The sequence below is a fragment of the Rhinoderma darwinii genome, chromosome 12 (assembly GCF_050947455.1).
Source record: "Rhinoderma darwinii isolate aRhiDar2 chromosome 12, aRhiDar2.hap1, whole genome shotgun sequence".
Classification (NCBI taxonomy): domain Eukaryota; kingdom Metazoa; phylum Chordata; class Amphibia; order Anura; family Rhinodermatidae; genus Rhinoderma; species Rhinoderma darwinii.
The window spans coordinates 32,033,064-32,061,026 of NC_134698.1; the positions used below are offsets into that span (position 1 = coordinate 32,033,064).

General features: G+C 43.9%; 1 protein-coding gene across 1 annotated transcript in view; it reads left to right on the forward strand.

Annotated features, from left to right (window-relative positions):
- Positions 1-15,203, forward strand: part of RTF1 (RTF1 homolog, Paf1/RNA polymerase II complex component) — a 71,669-nt gene extending 56,466 nt beyond the window's left edge. Inside the window, exons 13-18 of the mRNA XM_075843318.1 lie at positions 5,423-5,544; positions 11,469-11,526; positions 13,545-13,622; positions 13,708-13,803; positions 13,926-14,037; positions 14,620-15,203. Of these exons, the coding sequence (XP_075699433.1) occupies positions 5,423-5,544; positions 11,469-11,526; positions 13,545-13,622; positions 13,708-13,803; positions 13,926-14,037; positions 14,620-14,726 (573 nt within the window). The 3' untranslated portion in view covers positions 14,727-15,203. The remainder of the gene's footprint in view (positions 1-5,422; positions 5,545-11,468; positions 11,527-13,544; positions 13,623-13,707; positions 13,804-13,925; positions 14,038-14,619) is intronic.
- The last annotated feature ends 12,760 nt before the right edge of the window (positions 15,204-27,963 follow it).

Sequence of the window (27,963 nt, forward strand, 5' to 3'; positions counted from 1 at the left end):
GGAAAGACTTGAGGAATGAAGATTTGACTCTTTTCAAACGAAGATCTGACTCTTTTCTGCTCATTAGCATACGGTGTGGGACCACTAAAACTGAATACTAAAGCTACAGAGCCGACTAAGAAGATAATTATAGGTTGTATAGAAATGATGTTTCACCCCCTACCACCTGATATTGCTGGTTTAATAGGTGAAATGCTGGTGACAGGTTCCCTTTAAGTTTAAATCGGGCCAGTAAGGGGGTCAAATTCAATCGTTCAAATTCCTCCAGTTTCATAGATATTTCCACTCCTAGATATTTAAGGGTGACACATTTCATTGGGAGATGTGTGTGTGTGTGTGTTCTCCACCTTCATCAGGACAAACTTGGACCAGTTAATTGTCAATCCGAAGAACCAACCAAACTCCCCAATAGCAGACATAGCTGCATCCAAGGAGACAGCATCATTATCCAGAAACAGTAGCATGTCCTCAGCGTGTAGCGCCAGTTTATCCTCCTGCTCTCCATGACGGAACCCGACAATGTCAACAGAACACCTAATCAATACTGCTAATGGCTAAAGCGAGCATCCCTGCCGTGTACCCCTACCCAACGGGAATGCAGCCGTCATTAAATTATTTACTCTAATTCTAGCCACAGGTCTATCATATAGCATCCGAATCCAGGAAATAAACGAGTCCCCCAAAGCGCTTTTTTTTTTTTTTTAAGTACTGCCCATAAGTATGCCCATTCCACACTATCCAAGGTCTTTGCTGCATCTAAAGAGCAAAGCACCCTTCTACCTGAGTTGTCAGCTGGGAGTTGTAAATTCAAAAATAACAGTAAGGTTAATAGCTGTAGATTTATTAGGCATAAAGCCAGCTTGATCAGGGTGTATTATTGATATGATAATCCTGGAAAGGTGTATAGCTATAGCCTTAGCAATAATTTTAATGTCCACAGCCAACAAAGATATTGGTCTATAAGAGTCTGCCAACAAGGGATCTTTATCAGATTTCAAAAGAACCACTATCACCGCCTCTCTCATAGTGTCAGGTAATCCCTGGTCTCTAACAGCATACGTAAAAACATCCAAATGATGCGGCAGGAGTATGTTACCCAATTTTTAAAAAATTTCCACCGGCAGGCCATCCGATCCCAGAGCTTTTCCATTAGCTAAAGATGCCACCGCCTCCTGCAACTCTTCCAAGGTTAAATGAGTCTCCAAAAATTCTTTATCACTAGAAATTAAACATGGTAAAGAGCTACCCGATAAATATGTATCTAATTGTGTCTCAAACACATGAACATGCGAACTGTATAAAGAGGTGTAATAAGATTTAAATACCTCCGCTATCTCTGCATTACCCTATTCCAGGACCCCATCAGCATTCTGTATTGTTGCAATATACGTTTGACCATACTCTTCTATGCTCTTGCCACCATTGCGAGCATATGGCCAGCCTTCTCCCCTTCTGCATAAGAGTGCTGTTTCTGAAACATCCTCTTATTTTCCGCCATCTCTAGTAGATTCTTCTACAGTAGTTCTTGAGCTTTACGCCAATCAGCCAGAGACTGAATGGTATTATTCAAAACATGGGTCACTTCAGTCTGTCGCACCCTACTCCTAAGAGTATCACCCAGCTGTCTAGTCTTCATCTTGACCCGACTTATTAACTGAATCAAACACCCTTTTGGCGTAGCTTTCATAACGCTCCATACCTATGGCCATCGTACCCACGTTGTCCGAGAAATCTTCCAACACCTTAAATACAGTAGAAACATTAATAGTTAACCAAAAGGCATTCAACCTCCACAGTGTTCCATTAGTTGTAGGACCTTGAGATATTGAAATAACAAGTAAGAGGGGAGAGTGATCAGAAAGCGCCCTAGGTAAATAGTCAAGTCACAACCGCTCTGGCTACAGTTTCAGGGCCTGAGCCAAGATCTATACGGGACAGGCTGTTATGTGAGCTAGAAAAACATGAATACTGCTTATCGTGCGTATGTTTTAATCGCCATAGGTCCAGCAGTTGAACCTCCTGAAGAAAAGTCCCGAAAGCAGTTACAGGGCCATCCACACTTGCTCCATCATTGTTAAATTTATCCCAATAAGGATATACATAGTTATTAAAATCTTCCAGCAAGACAAACGGTATACCCGGCCTAGCGCCAGTAAAATTCTGAACCTTTCTAAGCACATCATAATTAAAGGGAGGTGTAATATAAACTCAAAGTATATATTGTACAGAATATATAGTGCAATGAAGACAGACATATCTCCCCTCATCAATAGCAACCTGAAGACACTGGAAAGGTATCAGACGATGTATCATCAGGCTGACACCCCTCGAATAACTGGTGTGAACAGAATATTCATGCCCATCCATGCACGGTGTATAGTTGACCTCTTTTTCCATGGAGAGATGTTTCTTGCAAAGATAATGGAACAGGAAACTGAGGCTTAATATATTCAGCTAGCTGTAGGCTTAATAGGGTCTCCAAGGCCCTGCACATTCCAGAATACAATCGTGATATTAAGAGCCATAAGGTTTACATAGATGAATGAAACAGGAGTAAAACAGTATTTTCACACAATTACGGTATATACCCATATTGTAATCAGAACAAAGATACATACTCTGAAAGAACCCAAAAAAATTACCCAGCACCCCATACCCATATAACCCACACATGCCAAAAGACTCGCTTTAGCCAAAGCAAGTTAGGGCACCAGTCCTCCTTGAACCTGGACAACATGTTTCGGACAAATCAGCCTTCAGCATCCTGTAACTACTCCTGGATTCAAAGGAAAGTCAATCAAATCAATTTTTAGGAAGCATATGTGTTTCGGAGCAACCGGCTCCCTAGAGAGCACAATCTGCAAACCTAGGTAAGCCCTTTCCGCCATCTATCCATCAGCATCTCTAATACGACGCTCACTGCGATCCAACCATCTCACGGCATCCTTAGAATTTTCAAAAGTGCGTTTCCCCCAAGGCGACCACTCGAAGTTTCCGAGGATACAACATCGCATATGGAATTTTGAGAGTACCTAATCTCCTCTCTACCTCTTGGAATAACATACGTTTCTTTTGGACATCTGCTGAGAAGTCTGGAAAAAAATGCTATCCGATTGCCATCAACAGAAATATATCTTTCATATATCTGGCCGCTTTCAAAATGGCATCTCTGTCACGATAATGTAGGAGCTTGACAAGCATGATCCGCGGCTGTGATCCAGGCGGCAGTGGTCTCAAAGGGACCCTGTGAGCACGTTCTACAGCATAGAAAGGTGACAAAATTGTATTCCCAAAAGTAGATTTTAGCCATGTCTCAATGTATTCAGTCGGGGCATTACCCTCCGTGCGTTCAGGCAGACCCACCAGTCGAACATTATTTAGTCGGAGTCTGTTCTCCAAGTCATCCACCTTGGCTTGCAGATTCAAAATGGCACGATCATATTTTGAAATATCTCTCTGCATGGGTAAAATTGCGTCTTCAATCTCACTAACTCGGCCTTCCACCGCCGACATCCTTTCAGATACTTTTTGCAAATCATGGCGGATAAGCCCCACATCCTCACGAACACCTCCCAACTGCAGTGACATGGAGGACAGTGTGGTATTGCATTTAGTGATGGCCATAAAAACGTCAATCATGGAGGGTTCGCCCTTCCCCCGGCACAGGCAGTACAATAGGGGGTAATGAGGAGCATCAGCGCTCACCTCAGCATTCACCACCAGTGCTGGAATCTGTAACGGTCCTAACAGGCAGTACATGCTTACTTGCGCAAGCGGATGGAGTTCTGGCATAACCTGCCAGGTTAGAGGCTGCAGCACGTGCGGTTGCAGATGGGGCTCCGGCGCCATCTTGACTTTCTCCATCGCCGAGTCCTTATTACGGCGAGTCATGGCTTACAGGATCAAAGAAACACGGCTACAGTTCCGTAAAAATGATCCTCCAGGTAAGAGCCGGCGTATAGTGCTCCGAAACAGGATAGATTGAGTTCGAGCAGGAGCGAACACACCATGCGTCTGCTCACATCTCCAGCCAGGCCACGCCCCGCCCTTGGTTCCCTTAAATGACAGATGTCACTTTTCATCCTGTTCAATCATCCCTTGGCATCAAGATCTGATGTTGTCGCGCCCCTCCACCCAATGGATTCTAATGGCTGCTACGAGGCAGAGCAGTTGGGGTTTCTGCTCTTTAGGTGTGCAAGGCAGCTACCTGGTGGTCTTTGCACACTTTTTTTATTTATTTTTTATTTATTTTTTTGTCAAGTCTGATTAGGTGTCACTTTTGCTTCTGTAGATTCTTCACTTGGATGCAAGGTCTTGCAGGCATCTGTGGATTAGGCAACTGTCCGGTTTTTTTTGTTTTTCTTCCCATCCCTGTCGACTGCTTTAGAACGTTCCAGTCTGTCCCCCGGTGTTGCGAATGAGAAAAGTGTTTTTTTTTTCGAGTACTCAACATAAAATCCTTTGTTTGTCCAGCTCATTGTGGGACACACCCAGTTGTTTGTTCAAGGTTCTCATGGTTGTCTGCTGGAGGTTTTCTCCTCTCTGGTTCTGACTTGCAGTTACTTACCTTGCTATTTTTCCTTATTCCGCTACTGTTTACGGACAGATTGAATAGCTCAGTGTCTGAAGGTGGGGTATATCCTGTAGAAGTGGGCACTTTTTTTTTTTTATTGTTTAATTTTTTTGAAATTCTTAGTGCCACAACTCCTAGTGGCAACAGCGTATACCCACGGTCTGTGTCGTCGTCATCCCCCCCCCCCCCCCCCATGAACTGGACGGGAAAAGGATTTTACGGTGAGTACTCAAAAAAAGATCAACCTTTTCAGGGGTTGACCCGGGCTTCTTATGTCCAGAGGAGTCATATCACGTTTTGGACAATTGTAGCTTCCAACTTTGTGGGAACAGTTTGGGGTTCGGTTCTTTTCCAGCATGACTGTGCCCCATTGCACAAGGTCCATAAAGACATGGTTGGGTGAGTTTGGTGTGGAAGAACTTGACTGGCCACACAGGGTCCTATCCTCAACCCCATCGAACACCTTTGGGTTGAACTAGAACGGAGATTACGGGCCATGACCTCTGCTCAAACATCCATTGTCTGACCTCACAAATGCTCTTGTGGATGAATGGATGAAAATACCCACAGGGACGTCCAAAATCTTGTAGAAAGCCCACAGAAGAGTGGAAGCTCTTTTACTTCCAAAGGGGGACCAATTCCATATTAATACCTATGGATTTCAAATGGGATGTAATATAAGTTCCTGTAGATGTAATGTGTAGGTGTCTCAATACTTTTCTCCTTTTATAGTGTCTCTAACATACAGCTGCTCAACTTTTCAGGTGGTTTACAGATCGGCCTAAGCAGTATGTCAAGTTCTGTGTACAAATGTAATCTAGAACACTTTCCTGCTTGACGTCGTTTTAGGCCATGGCCGAGGAAGCAGGAGAACAGGACCGAGCAAAACAGATTCAAGACGAGCTCAATGAATTGGAGGAAAGGGCTGAAGCTCTGGATCGTCAACGGACAAAAAATATTTCTGCCATTAGGTATGGAATAATTAGTTATTTAATTCTGTATTGTAATGTGGGTCTCATTTATCCAAACAGTCTGACTGTAAATCTGGCTTGTTCTCCAGGTAACCAATCACAGTGCAGCGTTCATTTTTCCAGAACCATATAAGAAATGAAATCTGGTGTCTATGGCAACAAGAATAGTTTTTCTATTGGACCGTATTGATAGATCTCCCTCTTGTATAACGACATTATTACATTAACCCCTTCCCTCTTTGGCCGCTTTTGACCTTCCTGACAGAGCCTCATTTTTCAAAACTGACATGTTTCACTTTATGTGGTAATAACTCGAATGCTTTTACCTATCCAAGTGATTCTGAGATTGTTTTCTCGTGACACATTGGACTTTATGTTACTGGCAAAATTTTCCCGATACATTCAGTATTTAATTGTGAAAAACACCAAAATTTAGCGAAAAATTAGCATTTTTCTCAATTTAAATGTATCTGCTTGTAAGACAGGCAGTTATACCACACAAAAATGTTGCTAACTAACATTCCCCATATGTCTACTTTAGATTGGCATCGTTTTTTGATAATTTTATTTTTCTAGGACGTTACAAGGCTTAGAACTTTAGCAGCAATTTCTCACATTTTCAAGAAAATTTCAAAATGCTGTTTTTACAGTGGCCAGTCCAGTTGTGAAGTGGCTTTGAGGTCCTTAGATATTAGAAACCCCCAATAAGTCACCCCATTTTCAAAACTGCACCCCTCAAAGTATTCAAAACAGCATTTAGAAAGTTTCTTAACCCTTTAGACATTGCGCAGGAATTAAGGCAAAGTAGAGGTGAAAGTTCATTATTTTTTTCCAGAAATTCATTTTGAATCCAATTTTTTTTTTGTACCACAGAATGTTTGACCCAAGAAATGCAACTCAATATTTAAGAGGCTCTGTCACCAGATTTTGCAACCCCTATCTGCTATTGCAGCAGATAGGCGCTGCAATGTAGATTACAGTAACGTTTTTATTTTAAAAAAACGAGCATTTTTGGCCAAGTTATGACCATTTTTGTAGTTATGCAAATGAGGCTTGCAAAAGTCCAAGTGGGTGTGTTTTAAAAGTAAAAGTCCAAGTGGGTGTGTATTATGTGCGTACATCGGGGCGTTTTTAATACTTTCACTAGCTGGGCGCTCTGAAGAGAAGTAACATCCTCTTCTCTTCAGAACGCCCAGCTTCTGACAGTGCAGACCTGTGAAGTCACTCACAGGTCCTGCATCGTGACGGCACCAGAGGCTACAGTTGATTCTGCAGCAGCATCAGCGTTTGCAGGTAAGATCGACTTACCTGCAAACGCTGATGCTGCTGCAGAATCAACTGTAGCCTCTGGTGCCGATGTGGCCGTCACGATGCAGGACCTGTGAGTGACGTCACAGGTCTGCACTGTCAGAAGCTGGGCGTTCTGAAGAGAAGAGGATGTTACTTCTCTTCAGAGCGCCCAGCTAGTAAAAGTATTAAAAACGCCCCGATGTACGCACATAATACACGCCCACTTGGACTTTTACTTTTAAACACACCCACTTGGACTTTTGCAAGCCTCATTTGCATAACTACAAAAATGGTCATAACTTGGCCAAAAATGCTCGTTTTTTAAAAATAAAAACGTTACTGTAATCTACATTGCAGCGCCTATCTGCTGCAATAGCAGATAGGGGTTGCAAAATCTGGTGACAGAGCCTCTTTATTGCCCAGGTTCTGCAGTTTTAGGAAATATCCCACATATGGCCCTAGTGTGCTACTGGACTGAGACACCGGCCTCAGAAGCAAAGGAGCACCTGGTGGATTTTGGGCCTCCTTTTTATTAGAATATATTTTAGGCACCATGTCAGCTTTGAACAGGTCTAGTGGAACTAAAACAGTGGAAACCCTCCAAAAGTGACCCCATTTGGGAAACTACACCCCTCGAGGAATTTATCTAGGGGTGTAGCAAGCATTTTGACCGGCCAGTTTTTTTTCAAAAAGTTTTGGAACTAGGCCATGAAAATGAAAATCTACATTTTTTCAAATAAAATGTAGGTTTAGCTAATTTTTTTTCATTTCCACAAGGACTAAAGGAGAAAAAGCACCATAAAATTTGTAAAGAAATTTCTCCCGAGTAAAACAATACCCCACATGTGGTAATAAACGGCTGTTTGGACACACGGCGAGGCTGAGAAGGGAAAGAGCGCCATTTGGCTTTTGGAACTCAAATTTAGCAGGAATGGTTTGCGGAGGCCATGTCGCATTTGCAAAGCTCCTGAAGGGACAAAACAGTGGAAACCCCCAACAAGTGACCCCATTTTGGAAACTACACGACCCCATTTTGGAAACTACACCCCATGAGGAAATTATCTAGGGGTACAGTGAGCAGTTTGACCCCACAGGTGTTTTACAGAACTTATTGTAAGTAGGCCGTAAAAATGAAAATCTACATTTTTTCAAAGAAAATGTAGGTTTAGTTTTTTGTTTTTTTTTCATTTCCACAAGGCCTAAAGGAGAAAAAGCACCGCAACATTTGTAAAGCAACTTCTCCCGAGTAAAACAATACCCCACATGTGGTCACAAACGTCTGTTTGGACACACGGTAGGGCTCAGAATGGAAGGAGCACCATTTGGATTTTGGAATGGTTTCTGGGTGTCATGTCATATTTGCTGAGCCCCTGTAGTACTAGTACAGTGGAAACACCCCAAAAGTGACTCCATTTGGGAAACTGCACCCCCCTGAGGAATCATCTAGGGGTATAGTGAAAATTTTGATCCCAAAGGTTTTTTGCTGAATTAATTAGAATTAAGCCATGAAAATGAAAAATTTTTTTTTTTCCAACAAGATGTAGTTTTAGATAGACATTTTTCATTTTTACAAGGAATAGAGAAGAAAAAGCACCCCAACATTTGTAAAGTAATTTCTCCCGAGTACGGTAACACCCCATATGTGGTTATAATAGGCTGTTTACGTATATGGGAGCATTCAGAAGAAAAGGAGCGGTATTTATCTTTTGGAGCGTAGATTTTTCTGGAATGGTTTGCGGACGCCATGTTGCATTTGCAAAACCCCTGATGTACCAAACAAAAGTGACCCTGTTTTAGAAACTACACCCCTAAAGGCATTTATCAAGGGGTGTAGTGAGAATTTAGACTCCACAGGTGTTTTTCAGAAATGAATACGCCGTGGATGGTGCAAAGTGAAAATTGCAATTTTTCCACTAATCTGCCCATTCACCGCACAAGATGTTGTGCCCCTAGAGAATCTTACCCCATAAATTGTAAAGCGGGTTCTCCCGGGTATGGTAATGCCTTACTTGTGGCCATAAATTGCTGTTTGGGCACACTGTAGGGCTAAGAAGGGAAAGACCGCCATTTTGAGCATGGATTTTGCTTGGTAATAGTTCTGTTTGGGGTTTTGCTGGTATTTCCGTTTATAATGTGGTGGCATATGTAATCTGTGTTGAGTATATCAGTGGTATATGTAATCTGTGCGGAGTACATCAGGGCATAATAAGAGGGTATAATAATGGGGTAAATAATACAATTCTCCATAGATGTGTGTTACGCTGTGAAGCGATCCGTTATGCACAGGCCGGTGTCACACTGATAAACCGTTTTCTTTCTTATCCCCCTTCTGTAACGCTCTGCACCTTTTGGGGACATTTTCTCCTTCGTAGTTTGGGAAATATTACTGGGAAAGTTTTGCGCTGGTATAATAGGGGCGCCCTCGCTTCCAGCGGATGTGCTATGTCCATTCCCTTTCCTAGTTCCTAAATACTAGGGCTCTGAAACTGAAGGAATGTTCCCCTCCGGCCTGCGCATTGAGATGTTTTTTCATCACCGCATTACTAGTGCCGTAACTTTTTTGTTTTTCAGTTGATTGAGCGGTGTGCGGGCTTGTTTTTTGCGAGACGGGCTGTAGATTTTATTGGTACCATTTTAGAACACATACGACTTTTTGATCACTTTTTATTTCATTTTTTGGTAAAGAAAATTACCAAAAACGAGCAATTCTGGAATAGTTTTTTATTGTTTTTTTTATCGGCATCCACAGTGCGCCCTAAATTACATGTTAGCTTTATTCTGCGGGTCGATACGATTACGGCGATACCAAATTTATATAGTTTTTTTTTATGTATTGCAGCTTTTGCACAATAAAATCACTTTTTTTTATAAAATCATTTGTTTTCTGTGTCGCCATATTCTAAGACCCATAACTTTTTTATTTTTGCGTGCACGAAGCGGGGTCGGATTATTTTTTGCGGGACGGATTGTCTTTTTTATTAGTACTATTTTGGAGTAAATGTGACTTTTTGATCACTTTTTATAGCATTTTTTGGAAGGAGATATGACCTAAAAACAAAGATTCTGGCGCTGTTTTTCATGTTTTTGTTTTTTTTTACGCCGTTCACCGGCGTTACGGACACGGCGATACCAATTTATGTATAGTTTTTTTAATTTTTACGTTTTTTCCCATAATTAAAGACTTACTATGGGAAAAAAGTCAGTTTAGCTTTATTTTTATTTGAAATGTGTGTGTTTTTATTGTTTTACCACATTTTTATTAACTTTTTTTAACTTTTTTTTTTACTTGTCCCACTAGGGGACATGAGGGCCTGATGCCCCGATCGCTACTCTAATACACTGCACTACATACGTAGTGCAGTGTATTAGCGCTGTCAGTTATTCACTGACAGCAAGCCTATGAGGACTCGCCGCAGGCGGGTCCTCATCGGCTTCCGTACAAGGCAGACTCTGACGCCATTTTCTGGCGTCCGATTGCCACAGCAACCCAGCGATTGAATCACTGGGTTGCCGATCGGGTGAAAAATCAGATTCTGCGCTCTATTGTCCTGGCAGTTACAGGAGGGTGCCAGCTGTATAATACAGCTGTCACCCTGCGGTGATGGTGCCGGCTCTGCTTCTGAGCCCGCACCATCACTGCGCCTTACATATACGGTGCTTTGCGGGAAGCACCTCCCGACAGCGCTGTATATGTGTATATATATATATGTGTGTGTATGTATGTATGTATGTGTGTATATATATATATATATATATATATATATATATATATATATATATAGCGAGGATGTCGGGAAGGGGTTAAAGGGAATCTGTCAACCGTTTTGAGCTATAGGAGAGGGGGAGGGCATTGTAACGGCACCCTTGTCTCAGTCGTGCAAGTTGCATGACCGAGAGACTGACTTTCCATTCTCCAATGGCAAGTGCCTCTCTTTGCTCTGAGTGACCGCTCTAGCGTCCAATCAGAAGGATTACTAGAGCGGTCACTCAGATCAAAAGGGCTGGCTGTCAGTGTTTTATGGAGAGTGAAGGAGCACTTTCATATCAAGTGCCCGCCTCTGTCATTTGCTACTGCGGCGCCAGGGGTTTTAAACATAGATTTCTCGGTCATGCAACTTGCTAGTTACGATGCCAGCCCCCCCACCCCTTATATTACGATGTTAGCAGTTTTGAAGCCTCAAAACTGCTGACTGGTTCCCTTTTGTTTTCTGGACACCGGTGAACAGAAATTGCTTTTTACTGACACTAATCTATCTTCATTACTCAAAATAATTGCTAAGGCACCATCTTGGACTCTTTATTTGCACAAACCCTGTCCTGGACAGAAGTTGGTATTCTTAGCGAGAACAGGAGTTCTTATTTCTGCAAGGTTTTTCTCCATGATCGCTGAGCTAAGCCAATCATTTTATTTTTTTAAGGCACTGTCATGGCGAGACAATGCCCCCCCTCCCTCCCCTTTCTTTATTTTTTATTTTAAATACTGTATCATATCCCAAATTATTGCGATTTGCTGTAAAGGTGTGTGTATGTAAAAAAAAAATAACCTACGTACATTCTGTGGATATGCCATAGATTTCTGTCTAAGATTGGAAAACACCTTTTAACTTGTTAACCGTGTCTTTTTGGTTTTTCAGCTACATTAATCAAAGGAACAGAGAGTGGAACATAGTGGAATCTGAGAAAGCCTTAGTGGTGAGTTCACATGTAAAAACATCATAAAGATTAGTGAGGTACTGAAATCTCTCGTACACTGGCAACTTTTGCTGCCAATTTACCTAATCCAGTCGTTGGTTACATTAGCGTTGTACTTGTGGGGGCCTTGAAACTATGTAGTTAATAAAAAAAAAAAAGCTGTCACTCAAGTAGATGTTTGGGGGTTTTAAGATGTTTGGGGGTTTTAAGATGTTTGGGACTGGGCAAGAACCCTCCAATTTTTTGCCTGGACGCTCGCTGTATAAGCACTTATTCACACAACATGGTTTCCCGGCCGGGTAACGGCCGTTCATAAATCGGCCGTCACCCGGCTGCGGTAGGAACAATAGACCCCTAATAGGGCTATTCACACGACTGATTTTTTTTTTGGAAGGCCCGGGAAACCTGGCCGTCAAAAAATGGGACATGCCCTATTTTCGCCCGTTTACCTGGCCGCCCGGCTCCCATAGAAGTTTATGGGGCCGGGTAATACACGGCCATCACCGGAATGTGTCCCGAGTGATGGCCATGTATTCCGTTGCTCGTGCTCTCTCTCCTCCTCCTCCTCCTCACAGTGCAGAGTGCATGTGAGGAGGAGGAGTGTCTTTTTTTGCTCCCTGTAGGAGTTCGAATCCCAAATCCCCGGCCTTTGGGGATTCCGCTGCAGGAGAAGTGAGTGACTACACTGTCCATATATGGACACAGCGACGTCACTCACTTCTGAAGCGGAATCCCCGACTCTATGGCCGGGGATTCCGCTACAGGAGAAGTGAGTGACCAAACTGTCCCTATATGGACACCGTGACGTCACTCCCTTCTGAAGTGGAATTCCTCTCCAGGAGAAGTCATATATGGACATTGAAGTCAGTGACTTCTCCTGGAAGGGGGGGGGGGGGGGGCTGTGTGGCATTACCTACAGGGGACTTGGTGGCATTACCTACAGGGGACTTGGTGGCATTACCTACAGGGGACTTGGTGGCATTACCTACAGGGGACTTGGTGGCATTACCTACAGGGGACTTGGTGGCATTACCTACAGGGGACTTGGTGGCATTACCTACAGGGGACTTGGTGGCATTACCTACAGAGGGCTGGGTGGCATTACCTACAGAGGGCTGGGTGGCATTAGCTACCCCGGGGGCTGGGTGGCATTAGCTACCCCGGGGGCTGGGTGGCATTAGCTACCCCGGGGGCTGGGTGGCATTAGCTACCCCGGGGGCTGGGTGGCATTAGCTACCCCGGGGGCTGGGTGGCATTAGCTACCCCGGGGGCTGGGTGGCATTAGCTACCCCGGGGGCTGGGTGGCATTAGCTACCCCGGGGGCTGGGTGGCATTAGCTACCCCGGGGGCTGGGTGGCATTAGCTACAAAGGGCTGTGTGTGGCAACAAATTAAAATGAAATTCATCCGATTTTAAAACTTTTTTTATCGGCCGACACTCGGACCCTGTCGTGTGAATGAGGCCTTAAGGTATGTGCTCGTGACCGCTTTTCAGGCGTAATTCAGGCGTTTTATGCCTCGAATTACGCCTGATAAGACGGCTCCTATACGTCGGTAAACATCTGCCCATTGCTTGCAATGGGTCTTACGATGTTCTGTGCAGACGAGCTGTCATTTTACGCGTCGCTGTCAAAATACGGCGAGTAAAATTACGGCCGCGTCAAAGAAGTGCAGGACACTTCTTGGGACGTAATTGGAGCCGTTTTTCATTGACTCCAATGAAAACCAGCTCCCATTACGTCCGTAAATGACGCCGCGAAAAAATGCATGCACCGTTTAAAAACGTCAAACTCAGGAGCTGGTTTCTCCTGAAAACAGCGCTGTAATTTCAGACGTATTTGCCGTTGCCGTGTGAATATACCCTAAGAGGTAATGAGAAATTATTCCCCATTCACAATCGCTGGTCAAAAACGTTTACAAATGTAGAGACAATGTTTTAATAGCAGACTTGGCACCCTGTTTCACACAGGTCACTGGTTTTTGCCAGTGGTAACATAGATCTGTGTGATCTTTTTATAGGCTGAGAGTCAGAGCATGAAGCAGCAGCAGATGGATCCCTTCACCAGAAGACAATGCAAACCTACTATGGTATCCAATGTAAGTGTCATCCAAGCTATTGCAAGTTGCATGTGTACAAAGACTTTATAATTCAGATTTAATATTGACCTGTTTAATATTTCAGTCCAGGGACCCAGCGGTACAGGCTGCAATCATAGCTCAGTTGAATGCCAAGTATGGATCGACTGGAAACCCAGATCCTGTTAAAGATACCGCAACAGTAAGGACATAGCTTAATTCTTATACGTGAAATCCAATGTACAAAGCAACTAAAATGTTGGGCCTTATCTATATTAGGAGAAACTGGTTTTCCTAATTTGTGATTTCATTTTTATCTTCCAGAATCAAAGCAAAGATAAAGACGGTAACACAAAATCAACCAGTGACCTGTCAGAGGACCTATTTAAAGTGCATGACTTTGATGTTAAAATTGATCTACAAGTCCCAAGTTCAGGTAATTGAATAGTGGTTTTGTTTTTGTTTTGTTTTTTCATTTAGTTCTTGTCCAAGAATACCTTTGTTAAAGGCAATATGTCATCAGAAAGACCTTTTTTTGTTTCACTATCTGGTCTTCACTAAAAAAAAATATATAGGTGATACATTCCCTTTAAAGGGAAACTTCAATTTAAGTTAATTGAAGATTAATTTAGGAGAGTTGTCTAAAAAACAATTCTATAGAGTGCCACCACTGCAAAAATATGCTATACATATATGCTTAGGAAAGTAGCCGTACCACACAATGCAAATACCACTTTACAGTGGCCAAATAAATAAAGTAATCTAAGAACACAGCTGTACAATTTCTAGATGTGTTCTACAATTACTATTAAGATTTCTTGTGGTTGTACGCTTTTGATGCCAGGACATCTATAGTGCCCCCTTTCGCAGAGGCGGCTGATGCACCCTGCATCATTTGCAGTCCCCTAATGTTGGTCCTGCCCGCCATTTACAACCTAGGACAGTAATCCAGCACATGTGTTGGCATAATACTACTAACCAAAGGATTTAATAAAGGTGTTTTATATGCTTATTGCAGAATCCAAGTCGCTTGCGATCTCATCAAAAGCCCCTCACGCCAAGGACGGAGCTCCAAGAAGGTCTTTGAATTTGGAGGACTATAAGAAAAGAAGAGGGCTCATCTAAGATTGTTTGGGCCGTTGCTCCTTATCTTGCATGTTCCACCAGTTGTCATTTTTTCCATCTTCTATTTGTCTTCACTAGACTGGAGCAGCAGATTGAAGAGAAGACTTTAACCATCGTCAAGCTGTAAATAAACTGTACATAATTTTACACCATGTGTTTTCTTTTGCCCTTTGAATTGTGGAGTTTTGATGGAGTAGTCTCCTATTTTTTGAAACCTGATCTCTTCATTCTCCAGTATTGCCAGATATTTCGGAGATCTACTGTGCAGAAAAACAATGGACTAAGTGAGCACCCTATGGGTTTTCACACAAGATTACTTGGTTTCATGTTTTACCAGTACCAAAATATTTTTTATTTTTTTTCCCTTCTTTTGGGGCTAAAAATCCATGATGTTTTGTCTGTCCGAAAGTCTACAAGCTGTAAATAAGTACCTACAACTCAAAGGAAGAATCTCATTAAACAAGTGTTCTTACAGTCTTGTGTGTAATAAATAAATATATATATATATATATATATAAAGAAAGAAAGAAGATTTGCAGCACTCCAATGTGAAAAAAGTGGTGGTTTATTCAATCCAAGAACAACAGCAACGTTTCAATCCTACAATAGGATCTTTATCAAGGCTTGATAAAGATCCTATTGTAGGATTGAAACGTTGCTGTTGTTCTTGGATTGAATAAACCACCACTTTTTCCACATTGGAGTGCTGCAAATCTTTCTTTATATACCAATACACGTCCGAGGATCGGGACGTTTTGCTGGGCACCTGATCGATTGATTCCGTGTGAGTGCTGCTGTTTTCTTGTTTGCTATATATATATATATATATATATATATGTGTATATATATATATATATGTATGTGTGTATATATATATATATATATATATATATTAGTGCCTGTAAGCAACACTAGTGCTGGAGTGTGGCCTATGCTTACAGTGGATTCGGACTCTATGCTGGTACCTACCGGTCACCTCTCATACCCAGTCTTTATCCTTCCAGATGGAGCTTCATGTCAATCAACAGACCGTGATTGACCTGAAGCTGCTCCTTCCTGTTCTCCGAGGTTCTTCAGCAGCTGGGGTGTGTATTATAGTGAATAAAGTATACCTTTGCATATTTTAAGAATAATAGAATACAGCTGAAGTTCTGTAAGATTCCTTTTCCTTTTTTTTGTATAGACACAGAACTTATACTAAAAGTATTTCCAGATGTTTGAAGAACTGTTCAGGGTCTGTGTCTCAGGGTTTACAATAAAACTGCTACATTTGTTTGGTAAAATTCTTATGTCTAACCTTTTATGCAGCTATGTTTTCAGGCTGTCCGCTATATTGATTTCTATTGAAACCCAAGTAGGAGGCTTTCCTCATTGGTGTCCCCATTGACCTACATTTCCCAGCATTCCATGTTTATTATCTTGTTAAAAAAAAAAAAATTATGGGCTATAAACTAGAGTAAAGGGGTGACACACCCTGATGGACAAATAAACATTTAATCTGATGTCAGATTGTGTTTTATACTCTGCAGACACCCGTTTCAATCAAGCATGTCTGCACAGTAAGAGTTGGTGGGGTTAATTCTCTCGCTATGGCCGGATGACCTGAGATAGGGTGGGAAAAAACTCTTGAACTAGCCCCATGAGAGCCAATATAGCGAACAATAGCAGTTAACCCCTTCCTGACTGCCCTTTGACGCCAGGCGGGGCAGGTTCCAAGTGTGCAGGTGACGTCTTTTGGCATTGTAGAAAAGGCTTAGGAGCGCTCATGCACACGGCCGTACCCGTGTGCATGGTCCGTGATTACAGCACAAACGGCCACGGAGTGTCATTCGCGGGCGTGCACACATTGGTCTCAATGACTTGTCCTAATTGTTTTTTTGTGCTGTCCGGGCTCCTGCCCAATGCACGGTCGTGTGTATGGGTCCATAGATATGAATGGGTCCACAATTCATCCGCATTTTACGCAAAAACACATTCGTGTGCTTGAGGCCTTAGCTGGAGCAGTTACTAACTGCCCCTGTACTTAGAGCAGCTCCTGAGATCCGAGGAAATGCTGCTCATGGCAGTTTAACACTTAGATAGCCGCAGTCCATGACCCGATCGGAGACTATGGGAACCCTCTGCAGTCAGCCCTGGGAACCTAGAAGGACCCCAGGGCTTGTCTGTACTATAAGCCTGGTGTTGGGGCACTGTGTGTTACCCTAACAGCAGCCTGTGTCAGTGAGTAATGTATTAGTATATAGGAGTATGCTAGTAAAAATTTAAGTTTAAAAGTTATCCCTTCATGGGAGTAAAAAAAAAATGTAATATCCACCACAAGTCATTATTTAGTATAAAATATATTTTACTTCCCAAACATTAAATAGAAATAAAGCATAAATATTTTGAATATCTACACGACCGTAATAACCTCAAAAACTAATGTAACAGGTTTTTTATCGTGAACGGTATGAAACAAACAAAACAATGCCAAAAATCTTTTTTTTTTCTAATTCGCACCTCAAAAATAAATTGCACAGCTATTTATTTGTACCCCTAAACTGCGTAGGCATATTAAATACAATTTCTCCCGCATAAAACAAGGTTTCATATAGCCATGTTAATGAAAAGTTTAAAAGGTTATCGCTGAGAGGAAAAAAATGTAGCTGGGTATTATCCCCTTCCCGACATTTGATGTATCCATACGCCAAAGTTGGGTAGGGGTAAGTATGTCGCTCCATACGATGTTACAGCCGCCTTTTCAGAGTAACGAGCGGGATTGCGCTCGAGCGAGATCCCGCTCGTTTAACTCGTTAAATGCTGCGGTCAATAACGACCGCAGCATTTAAATTGTTAGAGGGGGGGCGCCCCCTCTTTCTTACAGCTCATCGCTCCCCCGGCAGGGCCTAACCCCTTAATGCTCCATGACCTACTATTAGGTCATGCTAACTATAGCGTTCATGCCCGGTGACCTAATAGTAGGTCATGGAGTAAATGCGGCACCATTTTCCGCCGGCGCGTTCACGAGCTGTGACGGCTGCTGTTTGAGACAGACTATTACAGCTCAATGTGCCAGGACCGATCGCGGAGGTCCCCCGCCGATAACCCCCTTAGAAGCCGCGTTCAATAGTGATCGCAGCTTCTTAAGGGTTAAGCCACAATCGACGGCCCGATCCGTGATAGCGGATGGCGATGGTGACTATGGCAACCAGAATCCTAACAATCGACTCTGGCTACGCCATCAACGGAAGTCTAGTGGGTCCTGACGAAGTCAAGACCCACTATGCTTGCTGTCAGTGAGTAGCTGACAGCTCTAATACACTGCACTACGCATGTAGTGCAGTGTATTAGAAATGCAATCAGGGCCTCCTGCCCTCAAGTCCCCTAGTGGGACAAAGTAATAAAGTAAAAAAAAGTTGTGTAAAAATAAGAAAATAAACGTTTTCAAAGTAAAAATCTCCCTTTTCCCTTATCAGTCCTTTATTATTAATAAATATACTATACATAATTGGTATCGCTGCGTCTGTAACGGCCTGACCTACAAAATGATGTCGTTATTTATCCCGCACGGTGAACGCCATAAAAGAAAATAATAAACCGTACAAGTATCACAATTGTTTGGTCACTTCACCTCCCAAAAAATTTAATAAAAAGGGATAAAAAAGTCGCATGTACCTAAAAATGGTACTGATGGACACTACAGTTCGTTACGCAAAAAAGTCCTCGCACGGCATTATTGATGGAAAAATAAAAAGGTTCTGGCTCTTAGAATAAGGTAACACAAAAACTGAATGATTTTTAAAAAAAAGTATTTTATCGTGCAAACGCTATAAGATATAAAAAAAAACTATAAACATCTGGTATCGCCGTAATCGCATCGCCCCGCAGAATAAAGTGAATATGTCATTTATAGCGCACGGTGAACGCGGTAATAAATAAATAAAAAACAATAGTAGATTTGCGGTTTTTTAGTCACTACGCCACTTAAAAATAGAATAAAAACTGATCAAAAAGCCGCATGCACCCCACAAACTACAATGAATTCCTCAAGGGGTCTAGCTTCCAAAATAGGGTAATTTTTGGGGGGGTTTCCACTGTTTTGGCACCACAAGACCTATTCAAACCGGACATGGTGCTGAATTAATTACATTTCACCTCTACATTGCTCTAAATTCCTCTGAAACGCCTAAAGGGTTAATAAACTTTCTATATGCTGTTGTGAATACTTTGAGGGGTCTAGTTTCTAAAATGAAAACAAATGCCAAAGGCAGAGAAAACCCTATTTCCCAACTACCGTTAAATTTGGTTAATAATCTTTATTGTGCTATTGCAGCAAACAGACATACAGACAAAAACAACACATAGGGTTAAAATTTTCAATGCATGGATAGGGATAATAGCCGTGCGTGGCTATGCTAAAAAGCACGTGTGCCTGCCGTCTGTATCGTCCGTGGTAGCAGTGTACCGTCTGAATAACCAGCAGCTAGACCAGTGAACACATATGTCTGTCGTCTGTATTTGCACCCAGACAGGTTCAGCGGTCACTGAGACCAACAACGGATTGCTAGGCAGTTAGATTTTTAAATTGTTAAATAGTATTGCCCTAATTCCAGCATGTGTTAAAATAAAACAGAGAGCCCCCCCGACATGTTTCGCTACATATGTAGCGTCCTCAGGGGTTCATGGGGCTACTGGCGGCGCGCCGAGAAACTCAGTATTATGGGAATCCCCAATGACGTGTTAGGGGGGGTGTGTAAGTAGATTGGACCAATGGCAATGAAGATGGGTGGGAACTGTCCGCCCATCACTTGAGTGGCAGCTATAGCTGCAAATGAACTGATCAGTAGTCCGAACGTCCAGATAAGAACGCCCACGCATGCGCACTAGGGCTTTAATGACTCTTATATTAATAGAACACCCGCAGGAGTCAAGATGTGTGAGTAGTAGTTTCTGTTCACATCTTATTAAAAATGCGAAGTTGCTTATATTATTGTGCTAGAGACCAATGCATGAATAGAGAGATATATGAATAAACCGATCTATGTGCCAATCCGTGCTGTTGTCAATGACTAAAAATAGACTGTTGCGGAACAGATGAAGAATGCCGATGCATCCTCACATAACCTCAAAATATTTAGGGCAGGGATATGAAAACTATACAGAATGTACAGTAAAATATTGATGCCATTATAATAGAAAACACTGTAAACATGATTGTAAGATCTACATGTGAAATGATTTCAAGCAGGCACACAATAAAGGGAAGAAATTCACATATAGTATACTACATGATACTCAAAAGCACAAACAAATACTTCTCAAAACTCATGTGGATGGTTCTTTATTCATTGGATTTTAGATTTGAGGATACCCAAGATAAGACAAGGAGAATCGGAGTCCGCCAGAACTCAATAGTTGAACGTTGTCTGTAATTCTGTACAGTGTCTAATGCAGAAAGTGAACAGTATAGGAATAAAATCGTATTATGAACAAGTGCCGCTGCAATAGCGGCACTGAACTTCATATATTGATATAACAATCTCAGAGAAAAGCCGCAAATGTAAAACCTTCGTTAAGACCCAAAGGGCTAAGAGAATGCAAACGATGAATCCATCGTGCTTCCTCTTGCAATAACATGCGGTCTAAATTACCAGCTCTTGGTCCCAATTTCATCTGGGCAACACCCCAGAATTGAAGCAGCTTAGTATCGCCACCGTGTAGCTGGTGCATGTGTCTGGATAGTGTAGTGTCTTCTTTATGGTTGATAGTACTGAGATGTCTAGAAATTCTCCTTCTCAGTTCCTGTACGGTTTTACCCACGTATAGTTTGGGACAGGGGCATTTCACAATATATATTACCCCGCTGCTCTGGCAGTTAATAAACTGCTTAATCGTATATACTTTCCCGTCAGATGGATTAGTAAAGGCTTTTGTCATAGGCATAAGAGGACAGAAGGAGCAACGACCACATGGGTGGGAGCCCCTAACTGAGGATTTTAGCCAGGTTTGTTGAGACCTGCGTTTGGTAGAATAGTGACTATGCACCAGAAATTCTCGTAGGTTTTTTCCCCTACGATACGTAATACTTGGAGTTGCAGAAATGACCTTTTTAAGATCAGGGAAACTGGTGAGTATTGGCCAATGTTTTTTAAGGATGTCCACAACTTGAGAGGAGCAAACATCATATGTTCCAATGCAGCGTATGGCACTGGATGACTCAGTTCTAGCAGGGTCAGTCCCGTTATTCTGGATCAAATTCTGTCTATTTCTAGCCCTAGCCCTAGCATAGGCCCTGTGCAGCCATTTTTTTGGATAACCACGAGCCACAAATTTGTTGTATAATGTATCACATTCGATCTGGAAAGATTGTTCGTCAGAACAATTTCTTTTTGCTCTCAGATACTGCCCTATTGGTATTCCTCTTTTCAGAGGTAATGGATGATGGCTCTGCCAATGTAAAAGGCTATTTGTGGCAGTGGCTTTTCGAAATATGTCGGTATGGACACTGCCGCCAGGGTCCAAGGAGATCGTAAGGTCAAGAAAATTAATCTCGCTCTTATGTGTTTCATGAGTAAATCTCATGCCAATGTCATTGTTGTTAAGTGTCAGAACGAAATCATTAAATAAGTCAGTGTCACCATCCCAAAAGATGAGAATGTCATCAATAAATCTCCCCCAGAACAAAATATGTGAAGTGAAATTAAGTAAAGTATCTGTGAAAACAATAGTATCCTCCCACCACCCTAGAAATAAATTTGCATAAGTGAGTGCACATACAGTCCCCATCGCCGTGCCTTTAATTTGGTTATAGTACTTCCTATCGAAAGTAAAAAAATTGTGTGTAAGAAGGAATTGTAATAGTGATAAAACAAAATCATTGTGTAAATGAAATTGAATGCCTTTTGTGCTTAAAAAGTGTTTAACTGCGTTTAAACCTAATTGGTGCTGAATGTTGGTGTATAGTGATTCAACGTCGATGGTGGCAAGTATAGTAGTTTGTGTGACATGGATCTCCTGGATCCTGGCAACAGTGTCCTTGGTGTCCCTTAAAAAGGAGGGTAGAGACAAACGGAGATAGAATTTCGTCCACATAGAGGCTTATCCCCTGTGTGAGATTGTCATTTCCCGACACGATTGGTCTCCCGGGAGGTGGACGTACAGCCTTGTGGATTTTGGGCAGGGCATAAAAGGTAGCTATAGTAGGGCTAGGGCTATACAGTCGTTTAAACTCATCTGTTGTTATTAGATTCTTATCTTTTGCCTCCGAGAGGAGGAGATGTAGCTCGGCCAAAAAACGATCAGTGGGATTACCTGTCATTGTGACATAGGTGGTAGTGTCATCTAATAATTTATGAACCATTTGCGCATAGTCTAATCGGTTCATCACAACCACATTTCCACCCTTATCGGAGGGTTTTAGAACTATCTCTTCGTTATTACATAAGTCATCCAGTGCCAATTTCTCGCTAGCACTTAGGTTCCCAAAGACCCTAGATCTCTCATTTTTTAGTTTCCCCAGGTCAGTACACACCATTTTGACAAAGATGTCGATGTGACTATACTGGGAAAATGGCGGAGTAAGTTTAGATTTTGGTCTTAAAGGCATGGTGTCGCCCGAAAAACATGTTTTTTTTTTAAAATTTAAACATTTAGTGTGTGGGGTGTGGGTGATTAAACATTGTTCAAATTTTTTTTATTTTTTTCGCGAGTCAGGAAATATTATAAATTTTTTCAAATTTATAATACTACCCATTTTTGGTCACTAGATGGAGCTAGTTCCCAAAATTGCAGCATTGCAACATTGGGTTAAAAGCTCTCGCTCTAGTGAGCTCTCAGCATCCCCCCCTCCTTTATCCTGGCTAGTGCCGGGATAAACGAGGGGTTTGAAAGGTTTAACCTCCTACACTGTGTGTCGCCATTTTTTGAGGTAACCCACAGTGTAGTAGGTTTACATACAGTCAGGGCCGCCATCAGGAATTTCAGGGCCCCCTACAGCTACATTTTCTGGGCCCCCCTACCGTGGCACCGCCTGTTAACGGTACTCCGTCCAGTACTATATCATGGTACCCAGGGCCGCCATCAGGGGGGGTATTAGGGGTACTGATGTGAGAGGCCCGGCCAAACCTAATTGAAAGGGGGGCCCGGCAAACTGCCGCGACTTGCCTTTGGTAGAAAAAAAACAGGCCCCTGCAATGGGGCCCGTTTTTTTCACCAAAAGAATGTCATGAGCTGCGGGCCCCCCTTTCAATTAGGTTTGGCCGGGCTACTCACATCAGTACCCCTAATACCCCCCCTGATGACGGCCCTGGGTAGCATGGGGGTCGTCATGGGGGCCGTCAAACACCGCCGCCCGTGCGACCGATCACGCAAACTCCCGCGCATGCGCACCGGCGACCGCCTGGAAGCGCGCACCGAATTTTGAGGCAGATTTTGACCTGCCCACACTATCTTGCCGCGTTTTTTGCCTGCGGCGATTGAGGACAGCAGACAGAAAACGCAGCGAAAAATGCATTTTCTGCCTCCCATTGATTTAGATGGCAGGTCAGAGGCAGAACCGCGGCAAGAAAGGACGTGCTGCTTTTTCTTTTTTCCGCGACTGGCTCCCATTGATTTCAGATTACATCAATGGGAGGCGGTTTTGGAAGTTTTTTGGTGCTGATTCTGACGCAGTGTCCGAGTCAATATCAAGGCCCAAAAACGTTGAACTGGGCCTTATTGTTAGGGCTTATTCAGACGAACGTGTAATACGTCCGTGAAACGTGTGTGATTTTCACGCGCCTTGCACGGACCTATGTTACTCTATGGGGCCGTGCAGACTGTCAGTGATTTTCACGCAGCGCGAGTCCGTGTGTCCGCTGCGTAAAACTCACGACATGTCCGATATTTGTGCATTGTTCGCGCATCACGCACCCATTGAAGTCAATGGGTGCGTGAAAATCACGCCCAGCACTTCCGCAGCCGTATAAACTATGAATGAAAACAGAAAAGCACCACGTGCTACAAACATACAAACGTAGTGTCATAATGATGGCGGCTGCGCGAAAATCACGCAGCCACGCATCATACGCTGCTGACACACGGAGCTGTTATAGACCTTTTGCAAGCGCAAAACGCCACGTTTTTGCGCGCGCAAAAAGCACACGCTCGTGTAAATCCGGCCTTAGGGTAGGAACACACTAGGCATGAACGCTGCGGATTTTATGCAACACATTTTATTGTGGAAAATCCGCAGCGTATCACAGTCGCAGCCGAAGGGGTCAGATATGAACAAATCTCATCCACACGCTGCAAAAATAATGGACCTGCCGTGTGGCTTTTTAAGCCGCAGCGTGTCAATGTATTCTGTGGAATCGCCGCTCCTCTGTTGCGGAAATGCTGCGGTTCTGCCGCAAAAATCACAAATGAGAAAAAAAAAAAAAGGCACTTTTTTAAATTTATAAAAAAGTTTAGACTTACACGGGCCGTAGTCCTGGTGACGCGATCCTCTATTCTTAGCGTAGCCCCGCCTCCTGTCATGACGTTTCATCCCATGTGACTGCTGCAGCGGTCACATGGTCTACAGCGTCATCCCAGGAGGCGGGGATACGTTCAGAAGAGAGAGATGCGTCACCTAAACTACGGCCGGGGTAAGTCTAAACTTTTTTTTCCCTGCAGGATTCCCGCAGCGGACACGCCTCACGAAACCTGCGCCGCTATTTGGTGCGGTTTTGCTGGCGGAATTCCCTGCGGCTCCCGGGATAAGCTGTGTAGTTTTACTCAGCATATCCGCCTAGTGTGTCCCTTATGATGTCGCTCCTGGAGCTGCTGCCGGTCTCTAAATAGGCAGTTGGTCCAGTAGAATTTGGAATTATTTTTTTTTGTGAACCAGCTTAAAAAAATACAAAACTTTGGTGTTAGGGCCTGTTCACATCACTGTTCGCTTCCGTTCCGGGGTTCCATCTGAGGTTTCTGTCGGGTGAACCCCGCAACGGAAAGTAAAAGTGATAGCACAGCTTCCGTTTCCATCACCATTAGCGCAGTCGACTGCGCTATTAATTCCGTCCGAAAACCAGCCGGAATGGTGACGAACGGAAACCATTAGCGATGTTTCCGTCACCATTGAGATCAATGGTGACTGAAACGGAAGCTGTGCTGTCACTTTCACTTTCCGTTGCGGGGTTCACCCGACAGAAACCTCAGACGGAACCCCGGAGCGGTGGTTCGTCACCATTCCGGCTGGTTTTCGGACGGAATTAATAGCGCAGTCGACTGCGCTAATGGTGATGGAAACGGAAGCTGTGCTATCACTTTTACTTTCCGTTGCGGGGTTCACCCGACAGAAACCTCAGATGGAACCCCGGAGCGGAAGCGAACAGTGATGTGAACAGGCCCTAACACCAAAGTTTTGTATTTTTTTAAGCTGGTTCACAAAAAAAAATAATTCCAAATTCTACTGGACCAACTGCCTATTTAGAGACCGGCAGCAGCTCCAGGAGCGACATCATAAGGGACACACTAGGCGGATATGCTGAGTAAAACTCCACAGCTTATCCCGGGAGCCGCAGGGAATTCTGCCAGCAAAACCGCACCAAATAGTGGCGCAGGTTTCGTGAGGCGTGTCCGCTGCGGGAATCCTGCAGGGAAAAAAAAGTTTAGACTTGCCCCGGCCGTAGTCCTGGTGACGCATCTCTCTCTTCTGAACGTAGCCCCGCCTCCTGGGATGACGCTGTAGACCATGTGACCGCTGCATCAGTCACATGGGATGAAACGTCATGACAGGAGGCCGGGCTGCGCTAAGAATAGAGGATCGCGTCACCAGGACTACGGCCGGGGCAAGTCTAAACTTTATCAATTTAAAAAAGTACCTTTTTTTTCTTCTCTTGTGTGATTTTTGCGGCAGAACCGCAGCATTTCCGCAACAGAGGAGCAGCGATTCCACAGAATACATTGACACGCTGCGGCTTAAAAAGCCAAAAGCCACACTGCAGGTCCATTATTTTTGCAGCGTGTGGATGAGATTTGTTCATATCTGACCCACTCTGCTGCGACTGTGATACGCTACGGATTATCCACAATAAAATGTGTTGTATAAAATCCGCAGTGTTCATGCCTAATGTGTTCCTACCCTAAGGCCGGATTTACACAAGCGTGTGCTTTTTGCACGCGCAAAAAACGTGGCGTTTTGCGCATGCAAAAGGTCCATAACAGCTCCGTGTGTCAGCAGCGTATGATGCGTGGCTGCGTGATTTTCCCGCAGCCGCCATCATTATGACACTCTGTTTGTATGTTTGTAGCACGCGGTGCTTTTCTGTTTTCATTCATAATTTATACGGCTGCGGAAGTGCTGGCCGTGATTTTCACACACCCATTGACGTCAATGGGTGCGTGATGCGCGAACAATGCACCAATATAGGACATGTCGTGAGTTTTACGCAGCGGACACACGCTGCGTGAAAATCACTGACAGTCTGCACGGCCCCATAGAGTAACATAGGTCCGTGCGAGGTGCGTGAAAATCACGCACGTTGCACGGATGTATTACACGTTCGTCTGAATAAGCCCTAACAATAAGGCCCAGTTCAGAGTTTTTGGCCCTTGATATTGACTCGGACACTGCGTCAGAATCAGCACCAAAAAACTTCCAAAACCGCCTCCCATTGATTTAATCTGAAATCAATGGGAGCCAGTCGCGGAAAAAAGAAAAAGCAGCACGTCCTTTCTTGCCGCGGTTCTGCCTCTGACCTCCCATCGAAATCAATGGGAGGCAGAAAATGCATTTTTCGCTGCGTTTTTTGTCTGCTGTCCTCAATCGCCGCGAGCAAAAAACGCAGCAAAAAAACGCGGCAAGATAGTGTGGGCAGGTCAAAATCTGCCTCAAAATTCTTTAAGGAATTTTGAGGCAGATTTTTTTTTGCCTGCAAAATACTGTGTGAACAGGGCCATACATAAACAACACTTTGAGATAATTTACTCACTGTCAGAAGAGCTGCTCCCATTCCAGTCCTCTTCCGGCGATGTCTTCCAGGGGAGGTCTTCGGTCCAGACGTCCAGTCCTTCACCTCCAGCCAGGCTCCAGGTAAGTTTTGTCCATGTGTGTCCGCGGCTGCGCGCGCTTCGTTCGCGGGTGCGCGCGCGGCCGGTCGCGGGTGCGCGCGCTTCGTTTGCGGGTGCGCGCGCGGTCGATCGCGGGTGCGCGCGCGGGCGGTCTCCAGTGCGGGCGTTCGTGGATGCGTGCTCGCGAGTGCGCACGCGCGGCAGTTTCATTGTGCGCGCGATCGGGTGCGCGCGCGGGCGGACGGTTTGACGGCCCCCCATGACGAGGGGAGGGGGCCCGCAGCAGCAGCAGCAGCAGCAGCAGCTCACGACATTCTTTTGGTGAAAAAAACGGGCCCCATTGCAGGGGCCCGTTTTTTCCTACCAAAAGAATGTCGAGGCAGTTGCCGGGCCCCCCTTTCAATTAGTTTTGGCCGGGCCCCTCACACCACTACCCCTAATACCCCCCTGATGGCGGCCCTGCATACAGTAGTAAACACACACAAACACTAACATACATTGAAATCGCTTACCTGCTCCTGCCGCCGCGGCTCCCTCCGGCCCGTCCGCTCCCTTTGCTGCCGCTGTTCCATGTGCACAAGTCCGGAAGCCGCGACCGGAAGTAGTAATATTACAGTCCGGCCGCGACTTCCGGTCCACAGGAAAATGGCGCCGGACGGCGCCAATTTCGAATAGGACTGTGTGGGAGCGGCGCATGCGCAGTTCCCACACAGACGCCGTACACGGACGTGAATGGGACGGGAGCCGTTCACAGTCCCTATGGGACTGTGGCTGCCGTACTCCATGTCTGTGTGTGTCGTTAATCGACACACACAGAAATGGAACAAAAAATGGCAGCCCCCATAGGGAAGAAAAAGTGTAAAAATAAGAAACAGTAAAACACAAACACACAAATGAATATAAACGTTTTTATTACAGCACTAACATCTTTAACATATAAAAAAATTATTTGCCATGACACTGTTCCTTTAAGGAGGAGAAGGGGCCGGTGGCAGTCACAGCTCCAAATTCATTTTCCTCCAAAAGAGTTTCAAGATCTCTCAGGGTTTTAAGTTCCTCATGGCTATATGATGTACCATCTCGAGTAAGATTTTTGAAATATTTGTGTAATGCTAGTTTTCTAGCAAAAAGATTAATATCTTTTGACCAGACGAAGTCATCAAAAGCAGGTGCAGGTGTATATGACAGTCCCCTACATAATAAGGTTTCTTGGTGGGGATCTAAG